At 38.7% G+C, this 22,790-nt stretch overlaps 1 protein-coding gene across 50 annotated transcripts in view; it reads left to right on the plus strand.

The window, feature by feature from the left end:
* Window positions 1–346: 346 nt before the first annotated feature.
* The window catches only part of clasp2 (cytoplasmic linker associated protein 2), a 57,337-nt gene continuing 34,893 nt past the window's right edge, over window positions 347–22,790 (plus strand). For 37 of the 50 annotated variants that reach the window (XM_084132116.1, XM_084132164.1, XM_084132127.1 and 34 more), the window contains exons 1-8: window positions 347–1,718; window positions 3,488–3,566; window positions 5,096–5,199; window positions 5,459–5,550; window positions 7,581–7,656; window positions 8,551–8,648; window positions 16,315–16,385; window positions 22,564–22,710. In XM_084132116.1, coding sequence (XP_083988242.1) covers window positions 1,521–1,718; window positions 3,488–3,566; window positions 5,096–5,199; window positions 5,459–5,550; window positions 7,581–7,656; window positions 8,551–8,648; window positions 16,315–16,385; window positions 22,564–22,710 — 865 coding nt within the window. In that variant the 5' untranslated portion in view covers window positions 347–1,520. Of the gene's footprint in view, window positions 1,719–3,487; window positions 3,567–5,095; window positions 5,200–5,458; window positions 5,551–7,580; window positions 7,657–8,550; window positions 8,649–14,238; window positions 14,516–16,314; window positions 16,386–21,759; window positions 21,922–22,563; window positions 22,711–22,790 lie in introns of those variants that run through there. The other 13 variants (XM_084132147.1, XM_084132153.1, XM_084132158.1 and 10 more) reach the window with 3 other exon arrangements.

Below are 22,790 nucleotides of genomic sequence, written 5' to 3' on the forward strand. Positions count from 1 at the left end.
TAGATAGTCCTAGAGGTACCTGATTTTTTTTTTTTTTTTACTTTCCACCACGTGTGTCCTGTAGTGTAGGCATGTTTTTATATAAAAAATAAATAAATAATAATAAGCGTAGACAATTAAGATCTAAATTCAAAATGGATTTTGAATTGCATTATAACATATATAGGCTCTACAAATGTAAATCTATTAATGTGCTATGCATCACCACCAAATTTATTTTAGTATGCTGTACTCTATAAAGAAGGTAATTTTCACACACATACACATGCATACTATGTACAAGCACATAAATATTTACAAGCACAAATATTTGAGTTTGAAAAACATTCAAATGCCACTAGGGGGAGACGAAGACAAAAAAAAGCAATGGAAGACCATCTTGAAAACAAATACAAGCGTGTACATTATTCAAAACAAAAGCAAGTATAATTTTCTTGGTGCTTATAAATGCACAAAATGGTTCTTTGAAACAAGTGTATGTGTGCGTTTATGATATGAAATTATAATGATACGAGGTATGTTATAATTAAGAAATAATAATAATCTAGTAATATATTCAAATCTTCGACAATTTATTCAGTCATTAATACCATAAGGAAAAATGCCAACACACTGGAATAACTAGAATCACTAAATGTACTACTCGTGGAAGTAGGGAGTATACTTTAACAACAACAACAACAACAACAACCAATAAGAATAAGAATAAACATGTATAGTGTCTCTCTTGATACTATATAATAAACGTACTTTTTTCTATCTTGCCATACTGCACACAGTCTCCGATTATGAATAATGAATTGTGTACAGAAATTACAGAATGATCATATTTTCATTCAGGCATCACGCTGGACATCTGTGCGGCGCTGAAGGACCTCAAGGCCTCGGCCCAATCACTCTTCCTCGGCATCGTTTGCTCTGCTGTTCAACACTCCAGTATTGCGGCTACCGGCGGTCCAGTAGCCGTGGTCGAAGCGAGAGTCTTGAGCTCGGAAGTCAGCTGTCAAACTGCGGATTATTTCTGGATTAAGTCCAAACACGAGAGCTGTGAGAGCAGCGCACGGACCGGCGGCTCATCCACTCATCTCCACGAGCGATTAGAAGCGGGCTTTTCTGAAATGGTGGCCGGGAGGGAAGAGAGACCCGGCGGCAGGCCCCAGGATACTCGTCCATAACGGTTAAAGCTAACAGTGTTAGCCGAGACTGGTCGGATACATTTCCATTGTTTTTATACGCGCCTCGCCGCCTATTTATTTTTTACATCGCTTTATTGTTTAGTAAAAAACACTTTTTTCGGGGGATCAACCATTTCGTTCCTGGGGAACTTTGTTGAAGTTGTTTATTTTCCGTTATTTCAACGTTAATGCACTAACAACAGACATCTAAGTGTCTTTAAAACCAGTGTTTGACTTCCGCTTTATCCACATTTCAGTTCCTCGCGTTGTGAACGCGACTCTGACAGTCATTCTGTCGTTGTTATTGTTTCGCCGCAACCTGAGGACTGACCACAAAGCGTCCCGATGGAGGACAATGACAACATGGACTATTTTTACCAGCAGGTTTTGCAGAAGGACGTGACCCGGAGGCTGCAGGTTGGCCCGGATCTCATAGACTACCTGAGCGACCCGCAGAGGTCCTTGGACGTGGAGCAGGACAAACCCCGCCTGGATAAAACCATAGATGAGCTGACGGGATGGGTCAATTCCAGCAATTACAAGGTTTGTGACCTGCTTTGTGGGGTGCATATTTAAATTAATGTGTTTTAAGCCAGATGGCATGTGTGATGTTATGAAGGATGCATGCATTGTTCTGGAGTGACAGCCTCGAGCCAAACCCAACATTTTATTCTCATATAATCTATTATTGCATGTAAATCTCCAATTGCATTAGGCTTCTTGTGCATCAGAATATAGGAGTTTATTCAGGAGAGGCTTCAGTCTGCTCAAATAATACATTAATATCAATGTGCAAACATTACATATTCATGTGTGTCAAAGAGAGAGTGGATTTGCTGGTGGGGGGGTTGTGAGGATGGGGGAGGGTTGCGTGGGTATTGTTACACTGGGGCTGAAAAGGCACATGTCACTGCAATGCATATGATTAATCCTTTTACATATGCTTTTATTGATTAAGAAAAGCTGTTTGAGGCTTGCTTGTCATGTTTGGCCTGGGCTTGCAAGCAGAAGCTTTAATGCTGGCTCATACTGCTGCTAATGTTCAAAAATGCTCACTTCTGCTTTATTTCCCATTTCTATTTGTGTGAATCGAAACATAATTGAGTAGGGATGTTTTAAAAGCAGCATCAGACAGCTGATGGATCAGATCTTCAGGGACGGATGTTAATGGACGGCTATGACATCAGACTCATTGAGGTTGGGTTTTAGAAATGATGGCGGTGATTCATAAATTGGAGACACAGCTGCAGGCTTCTAGAAATATATGCGGTTTGATAAATGCAGGGTGTCAAATTCTTTGTCCCACTGGTTGAAGATCTGGTAGACCGTTTTCATCTCTCCGCTAAAATGTTTTTGTGCATAATTTATTTTCTTTTAATATTTAATATACACTTCCGTTCAAAAGTTTGGGCTCGGTTAGTTTTAATTAGTAATATTTTTATTTAGCAAGGATGCATTACAGTGAAGAATTTATAAAGTTACCAAAGAATTATGTTTGAAAAAACAAAAATGCCGTTCCTTTGCTGAACTTTCTATTATTAAAAGCATCCTGAAAAAAAAATAAAGCAGCATAACGGTTTTCAACATTGATTTTCTATTTCCTGAGCAGAAAATCAGCATATTGGAATGATTTCTGAAGGATCATGTGACACTGAAGGTTGGCTCTTTAAAAGAGGGAAGTGCTGACAGTGCTCAATGAGAAATGATCTAAGAATGGACTATATTTACACATAAAACGTTTACTCTATATGTCACACAAGGACCAAACCAGAAATGCTTACTGATTGAATTAACTTGAAGAAATGAGGTTAATCCATAAAGTGCGGCTGAACCCATTGCTAAGTGTGTAGATGAACGCTGGCCAATTGAAACACATTTAAATTATTTCCTAAATGAATTACCAGGTGTTCTCCAGTTTTGCCTTTCAGGTGCGCACACACACACACACACACAGGTCTTTACTCAGGACTCTCTCTGGATGCTTTGCCTAAAATAGGTCATAACTGGAGCTTCTGGGATGTAGTGAATATTTGATTGTTTCTCTGGAATGTGAACTTCCATCCTGCATTGCCAAGAAACACACTGCAGCGATCCCACCGCAATCCTCAAATATAGTCCGTCTCACAATCTTATTTTCATTCACCCACTCACACACAATAACAACAGTCATCCTTAAAGACATAGTGCACAACGACGCAAAGCTCTGTATCAGATACTCTGAATCAGCAGAATCATGTGTTTGGAAATGCTGTCCTACAGTTTGTGAGAGTTGATGTTTTCAGCTGATTTGTCTCTTTCTTGTTCGGTGTCAGGTTGCATTGGTGGGGATCGATATTGTCAGCGCATTCGTGGATCGGCTGACTGATCGCTTCAGAGGTTATATCGGCACAGGTAAGTGGTGTGCACACGTGCGCTTGTTGCTTTTTTCCCCCTAAAGTCCAACATTAGCTGAAGACCTTCTCCATTGAATAATCAGCAGAAAGGGGAATGCCTGGATGACACAATCCACAGGCTCAGTCCTTGTCTCTCAGCTGTTTGAGCCCCGCCCTCTCCTGTTACCACGGAGACGGGTTGTTATGATTGTAACAGATAACCCCCCCCCCCTCACTCATCATACCTCATTCATCTGAAAACATGGAACAAGCGGAGTATAGAGAAAGGAATGAGATGACTTCACATCCAGTCTGCCCGGCGTACAGAAGATGTTGAAAGTTAAAGATGAAGGGTCATTTCTGGGCCATTAGCATTGTTAAGTTAAATTAAATTCTCTTTCAAACAGATAGTCACACCATTGTTTGTTCCAATGGCACTGTGTCAGATTACTCAAAAAAACTTGAGTTTGGGGTGATCTTTCTACAATCGGTTTACAAATGGATAGGATCCAAGCTTGGATAGGAAAAGTATATTTTATTAAATGTACATAATTAAAGGGCTGCTTGCGATTTATCAAAATGCAAAGGCTGCAATTTATTTAAAATACATCAATTAAAATAAAAATATTAATTAAATACATATATGTGCTGCGTGTTTTAGAATGAAGTGCGGCACCATGTGCTTTTACACGCTCATGATTCAGTGTTTTAGAGTCTTAGAGCAGCCCGGTTCACAGTTACGGCTGATCCAACACAATCTCATCTCTGCGTCTGCTTTGCTCTGAGTTTGGGTCTCTTATAACATGCGACAACCATCTTCACAAACTTAATGAGAAACGTTTGTAAACTGGCTGTCGTCAACAAATGAGAAGCTTAAAGTCCTCATGGAATCAAAATCGACACATTACTAGTATTGTGGTGATCAGTTCATTCATTCAAGTTAATCCACAATAAAAAAAATTTTATTCAAAATCTGAAAATGCACTTCCACTCTGGAATGGCCTTCCTTCTCTGATAACATCAGTTTGACGGCTGAACATCTCCTCCAGCTGTCATTCTGCTGCAAGCTTTGATAACGAGCTCAACGGAACGCCCATTTTTCTAGATCCAATCAATTCCCAGAAGGAAAAACCAAGCCACGCCCTCTATTTTTCTCATTCAATATTCCATTTCATTCAGAAAAATTCGTCACAATACTGAAATAAAGTTGCTCGCAATTTCCGGTTATGTGTTGTAATTTTACATTTGTACTGTAAAATAAAATAATAATTATTATATTTCTCTTGAATACTCAATATTTTATTTTACAGTGAAATATTACAATATGAATGTTTCTTATTTCTTATTCCTTTATAATTATAATAATGATGATTATTGTAGTAATACTGATGTATAGGCTTAATTACAAAATTGTGCAGCTCTACAAACATACACAGGCAATCACAAATAGCAATCACAGTTTTTATCATTTTTTTTATCTTTTCCAGCTTGTGCAGCCCTACATCATTGTATTGTCTCTTAAACCCTTCTTTTGCATGTTGTCCTCAGTGGTTCCTGCGTTAGTTGACCGTCTGGGAGACGCAAAGGATCAGGTTCGAGAGCAGGCACAAGGGCTCATTTTGAAGCTGATGGATCAGACGACAACACCCATGGTGAGCTAACCATACAGCGGAAATTATCATCGCTATTACACCCGTTCATGCTGACAAAAAAAAAAAAAAACAGCTCATAAAGCTGCTGTCTAGTGTGTGTATGTGAGCTGCTGGGTGAATAGAAACACATTGGATAATTTTTGCTAGTTACTACTGCCAGTGATTCATCATTCCCTTCAGAGCTCATCATCTCTCTCTCTCCTGCTTTTGTAGTAACGAATCGGGTTTTCACTGTTTCTTTTCCTCTGTCTCTGTGTAGAACGTTTGGGAGAGGCTGATTCCTGGCTTCAAACACAAAAACTTCCGCAGTCGAGAGGGACTCTGCTTTTGCTTGGTTGCCACACTAAATGCGTAAGTCCTCATACAATCCCATACATTCTCAATTTGTAAACAATTCCACATTTGCACTGGGAATCTTGTCCAACAGGTGGCGCTGATTTTCCATATCACAGTATTGTGATGCAGTCATATCTCCCTCGGTTTATCACAGATAGGACTGGATTCTAATAGTTCAGCATCCCAGAATTCCCCACCTTTTTACAATTTACAGGATTTTAAATGTAATCTACAGACATTCACACCATACAAGCTCCTTGTCTGTCAAGCACTGTAAACAAACTCGGCCCACTGAGGTAATCTTCTTACCTGCCTGTATCGATTCCAGGAAGGTCAGATTAACAGACATTCTCACTGAAGCGCTACATAAACGCTCATACACAAACAAAACTAGTTTCTCAGTAACTTAAACACTCCTCATTGTTAACAAAAGAGCTGTCACGTAATCAACGCTGTATACACTCAGCCTTATACTACACTGTTATTATAATAATAAGATGTTAAGTACCATAAAGTTTGCTTTTATTACAAGCAAGTTTGACATTGCTGTTGTTTGGGTTTTGTATTACATTAAAGGGATAGTTCACCCTGAAATGAAAATTCTGTCATCTTTGTCCTGTTGGACTTATTATGAGAATTTTTTTTTCTTTTGTCCATACAATAAAAGTCAATGGTGTCCAGTGCTCATTGACAACAGTCTTCAAAATATCTTCTTTTGTGTTCCACTGAAGGAAAATGCTAAATGAATCAAACTGTGTATGTATACACTGTATAAAATGATTTTTCAAAGTTATAAATAAAACAGATTATTGGTAGACGCTTTTACAAGGCAAGGCAAGGCAAGTTTATTTATATAGCACATTTCATACACTATGGCAATTCAAAGTGCTTTACAGAAAGTAATTAAAATAATCACAAAATAAAAGCAAGGGAAATTAAAACAGTTATAAAAGAAATTAAAAGAGATATATGATTCAGTTATAAAATGAATTAAAAGAGTAAAAAGATGATACATAGATAAACTTCTCATCTGGCAAAACACAGATGTATCATATTTTTCACAACTCCCAGTTTTACTCTGAGATTTTCCCATGGTGATTACACAGATCTTTTGGCGCGCCTAAGAAATCTATTGGACATCTCCGATGGACCAAATTTTCCCCTAAAATCAGACTGGAGGAGCTCTAGGAAACAACAAAACTACTTTAAAATTTTGCTTTTGATTCAATGTCGTACTTGGCATTTCTTTGTAAGTAATTGTGAAATTTACTAGCGATTTCTAAGGCCCTGTTTACACCTGGTGTTTAGATGCGTTTTGGTGGATCGGATCACAAGTAGAGGAGGGAGACACATACTCGTTTACACCTGGTGTTTTAATCCGTCTCTTTTGTCCACTTTCAACCACTTCTGTCCTGATTTCTTCGAGTGGAGGGAATATGGGCGGGTAAATGTATGTGTTTTTTCAGATATTTCGATCTGATGGACAAAATAAGCTCACGTGACTTACATATGAACGCACCCGAAGATGACGGAAAAACACACAGCTGTTTCTGCTCTGACAGCCGTAAGACCAGCCGAACACTGCGAGTGTGTGTTAGAAATCAGGAATGGTGAGAGAACATTGTGCTTGGTGCGTTTTTCATCTTCAAACCAAACTTGGGTCTCCAGCCGACAAAGTTTAAATCTTCGCAGCTATCGCGCTTACAGTAGGTGGAGAGTAAGCGTCTTTTGTGGCTGAACACATTCGACCACATGCAATCCGGTTGAATGTGTTTTCGACTACCTCTGGAAGTGGTATAAAGTTGATAAGCTCAAAACGTTTTAGACCCGTTTACTCCTGTATTTAGTGTCGTCCACTTGTGATCCGATCGACCAAAACGCATCTTAAAACCAGGTGTAAACGGCCTAAATGAAAATGGTTTCAAAGTAAATCCTACCTACAGCCATTTTTCTCCAGTGTACATGCATGTAGAATTTGATCTTGTGAACTGGTTAGTCTAAGCTGACTCGCTCTCAGTATTTCTTTGTTTCTCTCTTTCTCTTAGTTTCGGTGCTCAGCCCTTGAGTTTGAGTAAATTTGTTCCACATCTCTGTTCGCTAACAGGAGACCAAAACCCCCAGGTATGTCTGTGTATGTATGTAATGCTCGGAATGTGTGTGAAAAAGTAAAGTGAGTTGGACACTCTCTGTTTCTGTCCTTTGTGTGTGTGTGTGAGGGAGGGAGGCAGTCTGCGCTAATGTTAGGCTTTAAACAAGAACAGCTGAATTCAAGCTCCTGCTGGGCGAAATGGGGGAAAAGACATCTTTTAGAGATTTGAAAAGGGAAGTCTAGATCAATCTCATGGTTTCACTCATAGATAGATGTATAGACTGGAAGAAATTGATATATTTATTCAGAAAAGATGTATTAAATGAATCAAACGTGACCGTAAAGACATTTATAATGTTAAAAAAGATTACCATTAAAATAAATAAATAAATTAAACTCCCTATTCATCAAAGAATACTGATTTTTTATTTATTTATTATTATTACAGTGTTCAGAAAAAAGCTCTTTTCAACATCGATAATAGTAATAATAATAATGAATTTTTCTTCAGCAGCAAATCATGATATTAGAATGATTTCTGAAGAGTCATATGACACTGAAGACTGGAGTAATGATGCTGAAAATTCAGCTTTGCATCACAGGAATTGCACTTTAAAATATATTAAAATTTCAAATTGTAATAATATTTTACAACATTACTGTATATTTGATCAAATAAATACAGTCTTTGTGAGCTAAGACACTTCTTTTAAAACACATTTAAAAAATCACACCGACCCCAAACTTTCGAACAGTAGTGTATTTATGAATCAGCGTTTATACAGATAGCAATTTTAGCAATTTTTCACAAACTCTCATCGGAAATTAATTAATGAGTTAATTTCAGTCGCTGATTGAAAGTGGGATAGTTGAAGGATCAAGCTGTAGTTGTGTTTCTAGGCTGACTGTGTGTCTGTGTTCCACAGGTACGGGAGGCAGCTATATCAACACTAGTGGAGGTGTATCGGCATGTGGGAGAGAGAGTGAGAGTGGACCTCACCAAAAGAGATCTACCTTCTGCACGGTTAGTATGATTTACTGTTGAACCCATAAGCTTTCTAGAAATATTTATATAACTTAATGACACTGCGCTAAGCCAACGAGCATCATTCTGTCCCAAACCCAATCACATGTTGTGCCCACACCACAGTTGTGTTGACCGTTTCTGGATTATTATAATTACTGACATGAGTCAGTTTTAATGACTTCAATCTAGGTGATTGTTTGTGGGCGTATTGTGGGTGATTTATTATGAAGAATTGTACATATATGAGCACATGCACCAATGGATGGACACACCCATATTTAAAGGAGCCTTTTGCATGTGGTAATTGTGAGAAAAGCTACTCATTTGTGGGTATTCACTTATTGAATACATGCGTTTTCAGGTATGACCATTAATTATGACTATATAGCATATGCATGTAGAGTATAGCCTATAAGTGCATTTTAACATATTTGAATGCACATATTTCACTCAAATTCATGGTTACACTTTATTTCGATAGTCCACTTTAGACATTCTGCTAACTATAAGTAACTTTACAAAACTTATTCTACTAACCCTAACAGTCTACTAATACGCTAAATGAGTAAGTTGACTTGTAGTTGCAAAATAATGAGAGTTTGTTGACATGTAGGTTCAAACTACATGCATTACTGACTTGCATTTTGCATGTTTATATTTTTTACACAATCTTTGGTAGACTACAATAGATCAGTGGGGACATTTTTGTGTCGAACATATTCATTTTCTATCCACACATTATCCCTTGGCGTTATTTACTTGACCATTTTCTCTTGAGATCAGCCTATTGATTTAATAAAAACCAAAGAGCTCTGAAACAGCATTAGATTATCATAGAACTCTATTTATTAGTCTATCATTGCAGTTCTATTGAGTATTTCTATACATGCACTGGATTAAAGTCTGGAGACTCAAAGGAACATGTTTGTTATGTTAGTGATGCATAAACTTACTAAGAAGTTACCTCATGGGTTTCCTATTATGGAGTGGTGAAAATCTATTTACATTGTGTTTAAGAAAGGATTCCTTGTAATCTGATAGAATCTTGCAGGCTGACATCAGTGTGCGATGCTGATCTGTGATAAATTGAGTTTTTGAAGACTGTCTAATACTCCTGCATTCCTCTCCGTCTGATGTAAGAGTCTTCAGGCGCTTGGACCGACTCCATTGGCTGCATCTTGAACATTTCATGATCACTTTACTAATGCCAGGGAATGGTTCTGAATCAAATTTGTTTCTGTACATAATGGATTCATTTCTGGAGGAATCTTATGTTGTTGTGTCTCTTTTTTTCTTGTGGTTTCATGGTGCTAGATTTTGGCTCTGTTGCACTACATTAATTCTTCCAGGAGTCAGTTCAGAGTGATTCATGTTTAGTGTTGTCCAGATGTTTCAATACAAACTGAACTATATGGAGTGGATGAACCTTCAGCCTGGTTTCAGTAGCAACGGTATGTGTCAGATGGATTGTCTGGTGTGTGACATGGTTATGACTCTGACACATCGCCATCTCAGACAATAAGGCTGGTCAAGAGCACAAAGGTGCTTGTGTCTGCATTGGTTTGTATTTTATGCATTTCATTGCTTTTTCTAACACCGTATCCTAACCCGACTCAACGCCACCACGCACGATAAAAGGTATCTTTTCACAGACTTTAGATATACAAAGCACTCATTACTAGGAATGGAAGATAGTGCAATGCACAGCATGGTGGAATAAGTCACGCCTTCTAAATAAAAGAGCCAATCGCCAATTGGTAAAGTCACTGCATCACTGCAGCTGCTGTTAGAAGCTTTAGAAAACCGTCAATGTTCTGAGACTTCAGATTTTTGTCATGATTTGAGTGTTTAGAAACGAATCTTATGATATGGTTGTTGTCAGATTCCATTGGTGATTTTAAATATGAAATTTAATCTTAAGCTTGGTGTTCATCTTTGGAGAATTTGATGTTTCTGCATTCAAAGACATAGGAGCTGTACTTGCATGACTGAGATGGCTGCCCGAGAGGCGTTTCAAATATGGCCACCGAGTGGAGTGACTTGCCTTTAAAGGACTTTGGTGCAGTGCACTTGTCCACATGTTCTTTTGGTTGGCTGTGATTTTATTTATTTTTTTGATAGATTTTGTCTCATCACGTCTGGTGTGGGCAGACTAATTGCTTGTTGCTGAAATCTTATGGCGCTTTTCCACTGCATGGTACGGTACGGCTCGGTTCGGTACGGCACGCTTTGGCGCTTTTCCACTGCATGGTACGGTACGGCTCGGTTCGGTACGGCACGCTTTGGCGCTTTTCCACTGCATGGTACGGTACGGCTCGGTTCGGTACGGCTCACTTATGGCGCATTTCCACTGCATGGTACGGTACGGTACGGTACGGCTCGCTTCGGCTCGCTTTAAATGGTACCACCTCTGTTGAGGTTCCAAGCGTACCGTACCGATACTAAAATGTGACGTGAAAACACTGAAGATCACTGATTGGTCAGACAGAATCGTCACTACCAGTGTCATTGTATTTGCGACACGAGACCATGCACGAGACAAACCCGCTAGATTTAAATAGCCAGTAGACAACAGCCAACGCTGTATTTTCTTGCAGTTAAAACGTTTCTTGCAAACTGTTTCTTGCAGTCAGGGGCGGCGCCGGATAATTTTTAACGCATGTGCTGAGGGCACACACACATATGTGTGTGTGTGTGTGTGTGTGTGTATATATATATATATATATATATATATATATTATATATATTATATATATAATTAATAAATGAGCAAAACTTGGCCACAAAATATTTAATATTCAATTATTTTAATGATCACAATTAAAGTTTTAATTTTATTAAATTGAACAAGCGCAAAATTCAGCAATCAAATATTCAAAAAGACTTAATAATAATGTTATTTCTCTCTATAGGCGCGTTTACTACGAATATGGCGATCGTCAACTTCATCTTTGCCAGACACTGACAGAAAACACTTTTATAAATAAAAATCAATGCACGCATCCCCGGATTTACAAATGCACATCTTGCTTGTTGCACGCACATTATGTCGAAATAACGAGATATTATGTTGAAATAACATTATTATTAAGTCTTTTTGAATATTTGATTGAATGCTGAATTTTGCGCTTGTTCAATTTAATAAAATTACGCCTATATATATAGCCTATATATATACTATTAATAAATGAGCAAAACTTGGCCACAAAATATTTAATATTCAATTATTTTAATGATCACAATTAAAGTTTTAATTTTATTAAAACGCGTGCACTGATTTTTATTTATAAAATAGTGTTTTCTGTCAGTGTCTGTGCATGGCAAAGATGAAGTTGACGATCGCCATATTCGTAGTAAACGCGCCTATAGAGAGAAATGCACATAATGGATTACATAAGAGAGTAGCCTATTTCTTTTTGTTTTGAATTATTTCGTTTAAAGACATTTCAAGCTTTGTGTATTTGAGGATGAGATGCGCTCCAGTTAACGTACAATGCAAGTGATCGCTCGGGCGCCTCAATGATTAAATTGCTCTTATTTATTCAGTCCAGGTAATTGTTTGATGAAAAAAATATTAAAATTAAGATACAATTTATACAAAACGAAATTCACTTTAAAGAAAGGCTTTCTACAAAACAAAACTTAATGAAGTGGTCAAAATTATGTCCGACTCGCTCCATGTCTCTCTACTCGTGCTGTTCACTTTTCATAATCAACATAGGCAGATGGAAAAAAATAACATAACATTAACTAAATGCACTTTTTTAATGGCAGTAGGCTAGTTTAAAACAGTACATTAGGCCTAGACTCTCTATTTGTAAAGATTGCTGCACATTCATTTAATTCTGAATTTTGCACACACAAGTTGAAAGGCATTTGTTCAAATCAAGTTCACGGATAATTGTGCGTGCATTTATTAATCATTATGATACTAAAATCATAACAAAGTAGGCTATGCTATGTGCAAAAAATCAGATGAGCCCAGAATATGAACGCAACGTTTAATTACACGTTAAGAATTTTCCTTCCATATAGTAAACCATTATAAGAACGTTTAATTTAATTTAAAAACATCCACATGCCGAGAATCAAGAGCACCATCCCCTGTGTTGTGCGTTTGAAATGTGGCGCGTTTACGATGATGTCATGGCAGTAGAGGCGGCAACTATAACGATCAGTCCCACCCAGTTTGAAGCGGTACTAACTGCAATGGAAAAGCAACCGAGCTAAAGCGAACCGAACCGTGCCGTATCGAGTCGAGTCGTACCACGCAGTGGAAAAGCGAGCCGAACCGTTCCGCGCCGAGTCGAACCGTACCGAGCCGAACCGTGCCGTACCATGCAGTGGAAAAGCGCCATTATCGCATCGTGTTAGGACACGGTTTAAGAATGCATCATATTAAAACCCTGGCCGATAAAAAATATAGTTTATATTTACACAAACATTTAGAATAAAATCTATGCATATCATGCATCCTTAAGGATTAGGTTTGCATGATATATTAGTATCGTTAATAAAAAAACTTTTATTTTATTAATTCATGTAGATAAGTTGGTGTAGAATTTGTATCTTGTTATTTTGCACGTATCACGTAAAACACACACAAAAATTAGTGGATCCATATTAAAAAATATTACAATTTTGAATAGTATATATTAACCAATTAAAATAATCTCTATTGGCCAATGAAAAATATTATATCGATATACACTGCCAAAAAAATAGACGCAGCTCTTGATGGAAATAAGTTAACATAACCACATTTATTTCCATCAAGAGGTGCATACATTTTTGGTCAAGATTCCAGCACTCTGTAAAGTCTCCTCCAGCACATCCCAGAGACTTTCAATGAATTTAAGGACTCAGAGGTTCTTCATGCTCCCTCTCTTCCATTCTTTCACGGTTTAAACCTGATGAATCTTGACATTGTTATCCTGGAATATGGCCATGATGTGTCTTCCTACATGTTTGTTTAAGAAATGAAAAGCTACACACTCCATCAATTAGGGTTAGAAGAACTGTTGCCAAGTAAATAACATAATAATCACTGCAATAATGATCCAATCATAGACTCTTAAGCATTTGCTTATTTAAATAAATAAATAAACAATTTGGCCAGACAGTGTTACATCAGTTCATAGAGAATATTTGAGTTCACACTCTTCTCCCTTTTTTTCCTGTATGTATAATTTTTAGGGTCAATGTTGTTTGTCTCTTACACTTTGCCTTTGGAATCCTGTTGCATCACATCATATTGATATGATCTGATCTGATCTCTCACACTCCAGGGTTGGGCACACATCCCGAAATTCACTCTAAGCTACACACAAAAACTGTAATTCAGAGGCTGTGCTGCCCTCATCTGACCAAGAGATAGCGGGTACAAGAGAGGACATGTGTGTTGATGACATGAATATGGTTTGAAAGGACAGGGCCGTGAGCTGGGGGGGCGCACACACACACACACAACTATAAGTCAAAACAGGAAGGAAGGAGAGCGAGAGGTCAGTCTGAAACGACTGAGCCAAGGCAAGACACAGGGGGCGGCAGTGAGGAGAGGGGGAATGCGAATGGTGCTTAAGTGTGTGTGTGTGTGTGTGTCCATGCCTGGAAGGGGGAGGGGTGGGAGCCCTGTCTCTGAGCTCCACAGCTTTAGCCCCTCCCACTGGTGTGTGTTCCAGACAGGAGGTTATGTAAAGGGGAATAGAATCTTTGTGCTGTCTATCTCTCTCTTTCACACACACACACACACACACACACACACAAACCGGTAAACAGTTTGTTAGTTTTCTGTGGCGGACACACGGCAGTGGAGTGTTTTCAGCGATCCTCTTGTGTATGTGAAGGGCAGTATGTCTGAGCAGGTGGGTGGGACCGCGCATGCCGTCCTCTTTTACCCTTTTCATCTTATTCCTCTCGTCGCATGTTCTCTTTCTTCTCAGTCTTGGCTGTTCATTCACTTTCTCTCTGTTTCGTTGCATTTTAGCCCCTGTGTCGTCTTCAGCGGCACCATTTTGGTTAGAAAGAGCAGAGATCCTAAACCGGTTGCGTTAATAGGGATTGCTGATCTGTGATTCTGCATGTGTAAGAACATGCCTGCTTCGTCTGGACTGCAAGCACTGCGTTAAGCACACACACACACACACACACGCAACATCTCACATGTGGTCTTGAATGTGCATTTGCATGCATACTGCATGTGAGAAAGTAAATGCGCACGTTGTTGGTTCATGACTGAAGAAGGTCTGCAGGGCCAGCAAATTATCCAAATATCGTTTAGTCTCATGCAAGGTTTAAGCATCATTCTTGATATTTTATAGCTGTACTTTAGTGTTCGTTCTGCTATACATTGAGGGACAGTAATTTGTGCTGCGGTGTCTTGTTAATTGTTCCTTGTGCTGAAAATAGTCTTGTTGAGTTTGGCAGGCACTTAGACTAGTAATTAAGCATTGACTTGTTAAGTGTATGTTTTGAATATGTTTTTTTTTTGTGTGTAATGCTTCCATTTGTTACAGTGGTTATCAGTGTTGTATCATGTATTGCCTTTAATACAAATTTTATGGCTGAAACATTTTTCAAGTAAATTAATGGACTTTAAAGCTACTTGGCTGAATATTTTCTGTGAGTGATGTTGGACTTGTCTGTATCTGTTTCTGTTGGAAGCAGCATTATTGTGATGGACAGATTAAGGCCTTATGTGCCGTTGCAACAGTTTTATTCTGTTGCAAGATGCGTTTAATGTAGTAAAACAGGAAGAGATATGTTTATTGCATTTTCATTGCACCATACCGTCGCTTTATGGCTGGGCGATATTACTAAACAAATAGAAATGTTTTTGTTTTTTTTCAGCCTTTTATTGATATTCAATTTGTATCTTTTTTTTCCTACTCCGTGAATCCACAATTTCAACCAAACAGCCATTGGGGCAAAATATAATAAAATTATTTAATGCAGAAGTAAAATACAGTATTTAAATATTTAAAGTAGGCTTGCTTTCTAGACTGCTTTTTGCTAAATGGATCCAAGGGAGAATATTTCAAAAAAACAAAACAAAAAAAAGTAGTAATATTTACCTATGTAAAAATTGTTTTACTAAAATATTTTAATACATTAAACAACACTTCTGTGAACATATTTAAGTGATGACATGAGCGAATCTTTGAATCTGAATTTTAAATCGATTCACTGAAACTGACCATTGGAACAGATTCATGGAAATTAACTTGTAAAACCTGTCTTGACGCTTTCATACTTGCAGGACTTCGTGAAACGAATGACACGGTTTTAGGAAACTTGATGGCAAAAGAAAGCGTTAAAATCATACATTTGGGGGGTCAGTGCGTTTTGCATTCAGGATGCATTGTTACTGTTTTACTGCATTTTTAAACGGATAAATGAGCATAAGAGATATAAAAAATAAAATAAAACATTAGAAAATCTTATCGCCCCCAAACTTTTGAACAGTAATGAATGTTGCCGGCAAAATTATTGACTATTTGATATCACCCAACTCTACTACACCCCATAATGCCTTACTTTGTGATGGTTTTCTTGGTTAGGCAAGCAGAAATATGACTATAATATTCATGCTAATGTTTATTTTTACATTTTGTGTGATAATTTTAATATCAATCTCAAATCATCTCTGTTCTGTGTGTTTCAGGTTACAGACCATTCTGAGCCGTTTTGATGAAGTGCTGAATTCGGGGAACATGGCCCTCAGCCTGAGTCAAGGTAAGTTAACTTTCAACTCGCTGAATCTTGTTTGCAACACTCGTCTCCATTAGCTTCGGTTACAATGCTAATATTAGTCTTTGTCAGTGCCTTTGACCACAGCCCTGAACATAAGCCTTTGACATCTGAGCCGCAGCTTTAACCGGAATGCTACTTTCATCTAAATGCTAATCCTCATGTTTTTCATTAGCATTAGCATTACTAGAGGGTTAGCATCAACATAAAGCGATTGGCTGCTACTTAATGCTGGATTTCTGCGTGCCCCTTCTGTCTCCAGTAAGTTAGCTTTAATGCCGAGTGCTAGCATCTAAAAAGGGGAGATGGTGTCAGACTTCCACGGCCTTGGAAATCTCCATGATGTATTTGGCATATGTTATGTGATGGCAGAGCTGGATCTCCAGACGGATCACACTGTGCTGCTCACATGTTGTTGTGGTCTAGTAATGTGTTTTACAGTGACTTAACAAGCTATTCCATGGTTGCTTTTTTCATGGTTGCAGCTGTTGACTTTATGGGGGTAAACATGTGTTTATACATGTATTAATGGGGTCATCTGGGTGAGTGTGTCTGATTGTTGGAAGACCTGAAACACCCGATGACCCCAGGAAAAATCACTGATAATGTGTCCAGGCGCATCACATGGTGTTTGTTGTATGCTAAAAGTAGGTTCAGTAGTTGAGGGACAGTTCTTACCAGAGATGCACAATATATCTGTACTGGGATGCTAACGATTCATCGACGATCGATTCATTGTCGATAATTTAATCAATAACTTAGCAATGGTTGATTTAAAGGGTTAGTTCAGGGTAACCCTTTAAGCAAGGTCATAATTAAGTGCGGTTGGTGGGGACTCAAGTTGATTTCATTCGTGTTTATTTCCTCATTCTGGCTTGTTTATTGTCAAAAAAATTTAAATATATTATTAAGTGCGTAGTTTTGAAGCCCGAGCAGCTCATGTACCCCTACATTAATGTCTTCAAACCATGCAGTGGATTAGGTTGGCTAAATGTTTATTTCGAACTATTATATGATAACTTAGTTTGCTTAGTTTAACAGTATAATCGTTGAGTATATGCAGCCATTTATTGCTGGTTCATGCCTTTTCAAACTCTTTTCCGGTCACCACTTACATTGTCTCTGATACTTTGGACTTACCTGAATTATTTATTATCATGCTTTGTGTGTTTTGAAGCAATTAGCTTGTATGTCCTTAGACATAAGTGAGTTTTGGGTCTAACTATGGAGTACCCAATAATCTGATTAATAACTCTTGAATTTTTTCTTGAATCTCAACTTGCGGTAACAATTTAGAGTCAAATTCTCATTAGTATTAACTAGTTGTTTATTAGCATGCATATTACCAGGAAATTGGCTGTTTATTACTACTTCTAAAGCACATATTAATGCCTTATTCTACATCCCTTAATCCTACCCAGTACCTAAATTTACCAATAACTAAACTACCTTACTTACAAACTCAAGTTGACCCAACTTGCTCTTTATGTTAATACAGCACTAATGCAGACCCATTGCCTAAAATCTGGAAAACAGATTCAGACTATTCCTCTGCTGCTATAGGCAATTAAATGAATAAAATCAGATTCATATTGATCTCACAGACCCTGCACATTTCAACATGTCTCCTCAAAAGTATTGGTGAACTTCCAAAAGTGTTAAACCGTTTGTTTTACCTGGCCATGTGCCTTGAGGTCTAGCCAGATTTCAGTATAAGAACAGGAAGGGGATCGATCACCATGCAACCAACTTCCTCACCACTCGTTTTTAAATTTGGCAGAAGACAAAGTGGACGACATTCAAAGAGTTTTTTTTTCTGTCCAATGGCTTTGCCAATGGAGCCGCTGTGAGGAGAGGGTTGTAGAGAGAGAGCTGTGCCTGTCACGGCATTACTCTGACACAGCGTGACAGAGAGAGAGAGAGAGAAGGACGAGAGAAGGAGAGAGTGAAAGAGCTGCCTCTTCTCAGAAGCAGTATAGCCATGTCTGTGGGTGACGATGGAGATGGTGAGTGCGTTTATCTAATAAGTAGTATAGAAATAACTACGCTGTTGTGTTGTTTGTGTACATTAGGTATGCATTATGCTCTGTTTATTTGGATTGGATGCAATAAGATGCTAGTCAGTCAGTGTTTTTATTTTATTTTGTTTTTTTAATGAGTTGTTGTCCAGAAAATACTCTCTCCTATGGCTATTCTTTCAGCTACTTGTCTTTAAAGGGATACTTCACCGATTAGCATTAAGCTTTGTATCTGTAGAAACCCAGAAGTATTTTTTCGAATGACGTGCTTCCCTCCCTCGTGTCCCCCTGAGATGAGAGATTTCTGTATTGTGTGTCTGGAAAAAAACCTCTGATGACGCAAAAATCGTCATTTTGCGTCATCAGAGGCTTTTTTGTCCAGAGGCGAGAGACTGCAGCCAGTAGGAGGAGCTCGTCCCGCATGTGTTCAACCCGTCCATAGGGGGATCTCACGATAAAACACCGTCTTTTCAGTTTCGAGTCGACTAGTAGCCTAGTTGTATCATTTCTTCTGATACTGCCCTCTGTAACCGGTAGGCGTGGCTTGGGGGTCCTCGTAGGGCAGCGAAGCAAGTGCATTCTGGGAGTTGTTGTCTTTCATCCACATGAGCCAAAAATACATTTTCTGGCTTTTCTCAGTCTAGAAGGCACCAACTTCTAAAACAATTTCACATTTCTACTACATAAATTACCCAATTTAAATACACATTCATCTTTCCAGCGGTGAAGTATCCCTTTAAAGTCGCCAACCATTAAAGCAATGGAGTTTGATCAGAATATATTGCATTAAATCTCTCTGACATACTAGTTATATTGGTTTCTGCATCAGTGGGTTTTGTCCCTTGGGAGTTTAAGTGTGACCTGGTTTCTAGGGCATTTTGTTGCCTCCGCTACCCATTATTAGACTCCTCAGCTCTTGGCCTGGAAATTGAAGTACACTATGAGATGCTGTGTGTCTCTTGACTATAAATGAAGCTTTAGAGTACTTATGTTCGCTGTTCGTTTCGGTGGGCCCTACTACACCAAACTCCTTCTCGTCATAATCCTGATAACCAGATTAGATGGCCAGTTAAGTTACGGACTGACCAGTGAGGACTCAGACATCAGCTCTCACTCAGTCACCCAGCCATAAGCAGTATGGTGTTAGACTGACAGTATGTGTTTCCAGGTCAGTTTTGACTGAGAAATGTACTAGTCATGTACTAGTGTGTAGTCAGTGTGTACCTCTGCTGTGTTACATACTAGGGGTGTAACGATACCCTAATTTCACGATTCGATACATATCACGATACTGAACTCACGATATGATATTATTGCGATACTCCAAGACATATAATAAAAGGTTAAGAAAAAATGTACTGTTGATTACATGCTAAATTTGATATTACATTGTGGGTGTAAATGAATAGGCTTGGACAATGGTGACACCAGAATACATATATTCATGATTCTGAAGCTGAAAATACAGAATTATTTTAGACGAATATGCTTGCACTCTGTCACTGACTAGATATATTTAAAATAATGTAGGCCACTTTTTACTGGTAACATAAGACTTATAACATAAGCATTATCAGGACCCACTAATATTCCCCAATTATTATACATTATATTCAACATAATATATTGTAGTTTAATGTAGTACTGACTTTTTTCTCACAGGGTAATTTTTATTTTGGGTGATCCACGATACATATTGTTGCATTTTTGTATTGCGATATATTGTGACACAATATATTGTTACACCCCTATTACATACTGCTATTCTTCATAACTGTCAATATGATGGCGATACTTTTTTATATCAATAACTGTGTCACAATACAATATTACAACTTTCAAGAAATTATGCATTAATCTTTTTTTTTTTAGCTTATTCATTGATCGAATAGAAATAATTGTGCGTTGTCTTATGACAGTACACTGCATTTCATTGTGACTTTGAAATGTGGCCTTTTCCCCAAAAATATTCATAAAAAATGCAACTTAACTCGTAAGTATAGAAGCTATATCTTGCTTTGACGCAAATATTGCTTTGAAAAATATTTCTGTATGACTTTATTTTAAGGTGACGTAGTTACACGTTAATACATGTACTTACTATAGTGATAACAATAAATTATACATAATTACAAGTAACTAGCCCTAAACCAAAACCTCACCGTAACTCTGTAGTAATTACATGTAGTTAATTAATATTACTCAGTACTTAAGTACAATGTAACCACGTCAGATAAAATAAAGTACAACTAATTTTTCTTCTCATAACCTCTTCTGCTGCTGCTGCTTAATAAAAAATAGTTTTCTGATTTGAGCAAGCCATTTTTGGCTGACCAAAATTCAAGCCAATGTGATTCAGCCTTTTATTATTATGTTGTTGTTAAAAAAAAAAAAAAATTGTTTTCTGACTTGAGCAAGCCATTTTTGGCTGACCAAAATTTAAACCAGTGTGAATCAGCCCTTTTTTCTCTCTCCAATCTTTCAAATCCACTGATGTGGGCTGATCTTGTTGTCATGGCAACAGCCTTTTGCAAGCGGCCATCTCTCTCTCTCTCTCTCTCTCTCTCTCTCTCTCTCTCTCTCTCTCACGCTTCGTCCTTGCCTTTTCTCCCTTTTCCCCCTTTTTCCCCTTTTCCCTTCAGCTTGTCCCCTCTTTCTCTCTTGCTTCCTGTTGCTGTTTTGTTCCTTTCGGACGGCCTCATTCTCGATTGATCTCTCTCTCTACGGTCGTCATTGGCCCGTCCTTGTTGAATTGTTGTTCACGCCCTCCTGTCTCAACAAAGGGTGGGTTATGTTACTATGCTAATAATGCTACACACATAGTCAGACACACAGAGCCCTTTCAGCTCCGCTAGTGGGGTCAGCATCCATAATGTGTCAGTGCAATCAGGGTCACAATGCCAATTGCCCACACACACACACACACACACACACACACACTTTCATATGCAATCAAAGACCATGTCTCAGCTGTAGGGGTGTGACCTTCGTTCTCATCTGTATTTATGCATTTTATTCAGCTGTGCATGTTTGACCGTGAATGTGTTTAAACTAAGGTGATCACGCACCGACGTGATGCTAATTAGCTTAGCTTGAGCTCCAGACGAAATGAGCCCCATTGACATGCAAGAAGCATCCTCAAATCTCAAAGCTCACTGGCTGCTTATAGATGATGTCATCACTCTCCTGATTGGCTCTTCGGGAGCTGGGAAGGAGGCGGGCGGGGGGGGACGGTGTGCAGCAAAGTGCGAGGGAGTGATGGAGCAGGAGACGAGGGGGGATGGAGAGAGAGAGTAATTGAGAGAGAGAGAAGATGCCGACCAGCTTTTGGGTGGTGGTTTCTGTGAACTGTGGTGTGTGCCTTACCGAACCGTCTGGGGATATTTTGTCACCGTGAGAGTCACTGTCATGTGAGCGGCAGCTTGGGCGTTGCCTCGGATACGAGAGAGAGCCACGCCCGCCTTCAGGCATGAGGCGCCTCATCTGCAAACGCATCTGTGACTGTGAGTGTCTTCTCGAAATGTACCTGTTTGATATGATGCCGGTGGCTCAAATGAACGTTGACGTCTGAATCAGTGCAGGCATTGGACGTCGCCCAGGTGCCGTGGAGATTTGGGGCGTTTTAACAGCTGGTAGATGAAACGAAAGGCTGTTTGTGTTCTTACTGGAAGCGCCCAATCTGTTCTTGTGTGTGGGTGGCTTTGGGCTTTCGAGTTTTGAAGGCATTTCTCTTTGTTTGTGCGTGTGTGCGAGTCATTAACTGTACCTATACTTCCTGTTTTTGCTGTTCAGTAATTGATAGGCCCCTAATAGTTCCTGGTTCTGGGCTGGTCATTGATTACTGAAGCTGATATTGTGGTGGGGAGGAAATCAGACCTTGTACTCGGCATACTTGGTGATATAATCCTAAAACCTATTGGGTTTCAGAGGAAGTGGATTTGTTCATTGATAGATTTCCTTTTTATTGAACCAACTGCATTGGGACTAGAATATGTGACTATGCAAGTTGGCACAGAAATAAGTGGTTTTTGCTTATCATTGTGCAGTAAGTCTATCCTGAAACAAAATTTACAATTAGCTCGTCTATTGAAATGCTGCCGGCACGTCTTGACTTTGATAACCAATCTTCTCGTTGCTTCTCTCAGATCGTAGTTTTGACGACGATGACTCTGTGGACGGAAGCAGGCCGTCGTCGGCTCAGGCTGCGTTTAAGGTACCCAAAGTACCCAAGAAACCTGGAGAAGCTGCCGGCAGTGCCAGACGACCCAGTGCTACTGGTGCTGCCAAGACAGGTGAGACACGTGTGAGATTGTGATCTTTAAAGTCAAAATTCAAAAATAATCCACTTGTGGGTCATTATGAGTGGATTGAA

The sequence above is a fragment of the Abramis brama genome (assembly GCF_963993115.1).
Source record: "Abramis brama genome assembly, chromosome: 12".
NCBI lineage: Eukaryota > Metazoa > Chordata > Actinopteri > Cypriniformes > Leuciscidae > Abramis > Abramis brama.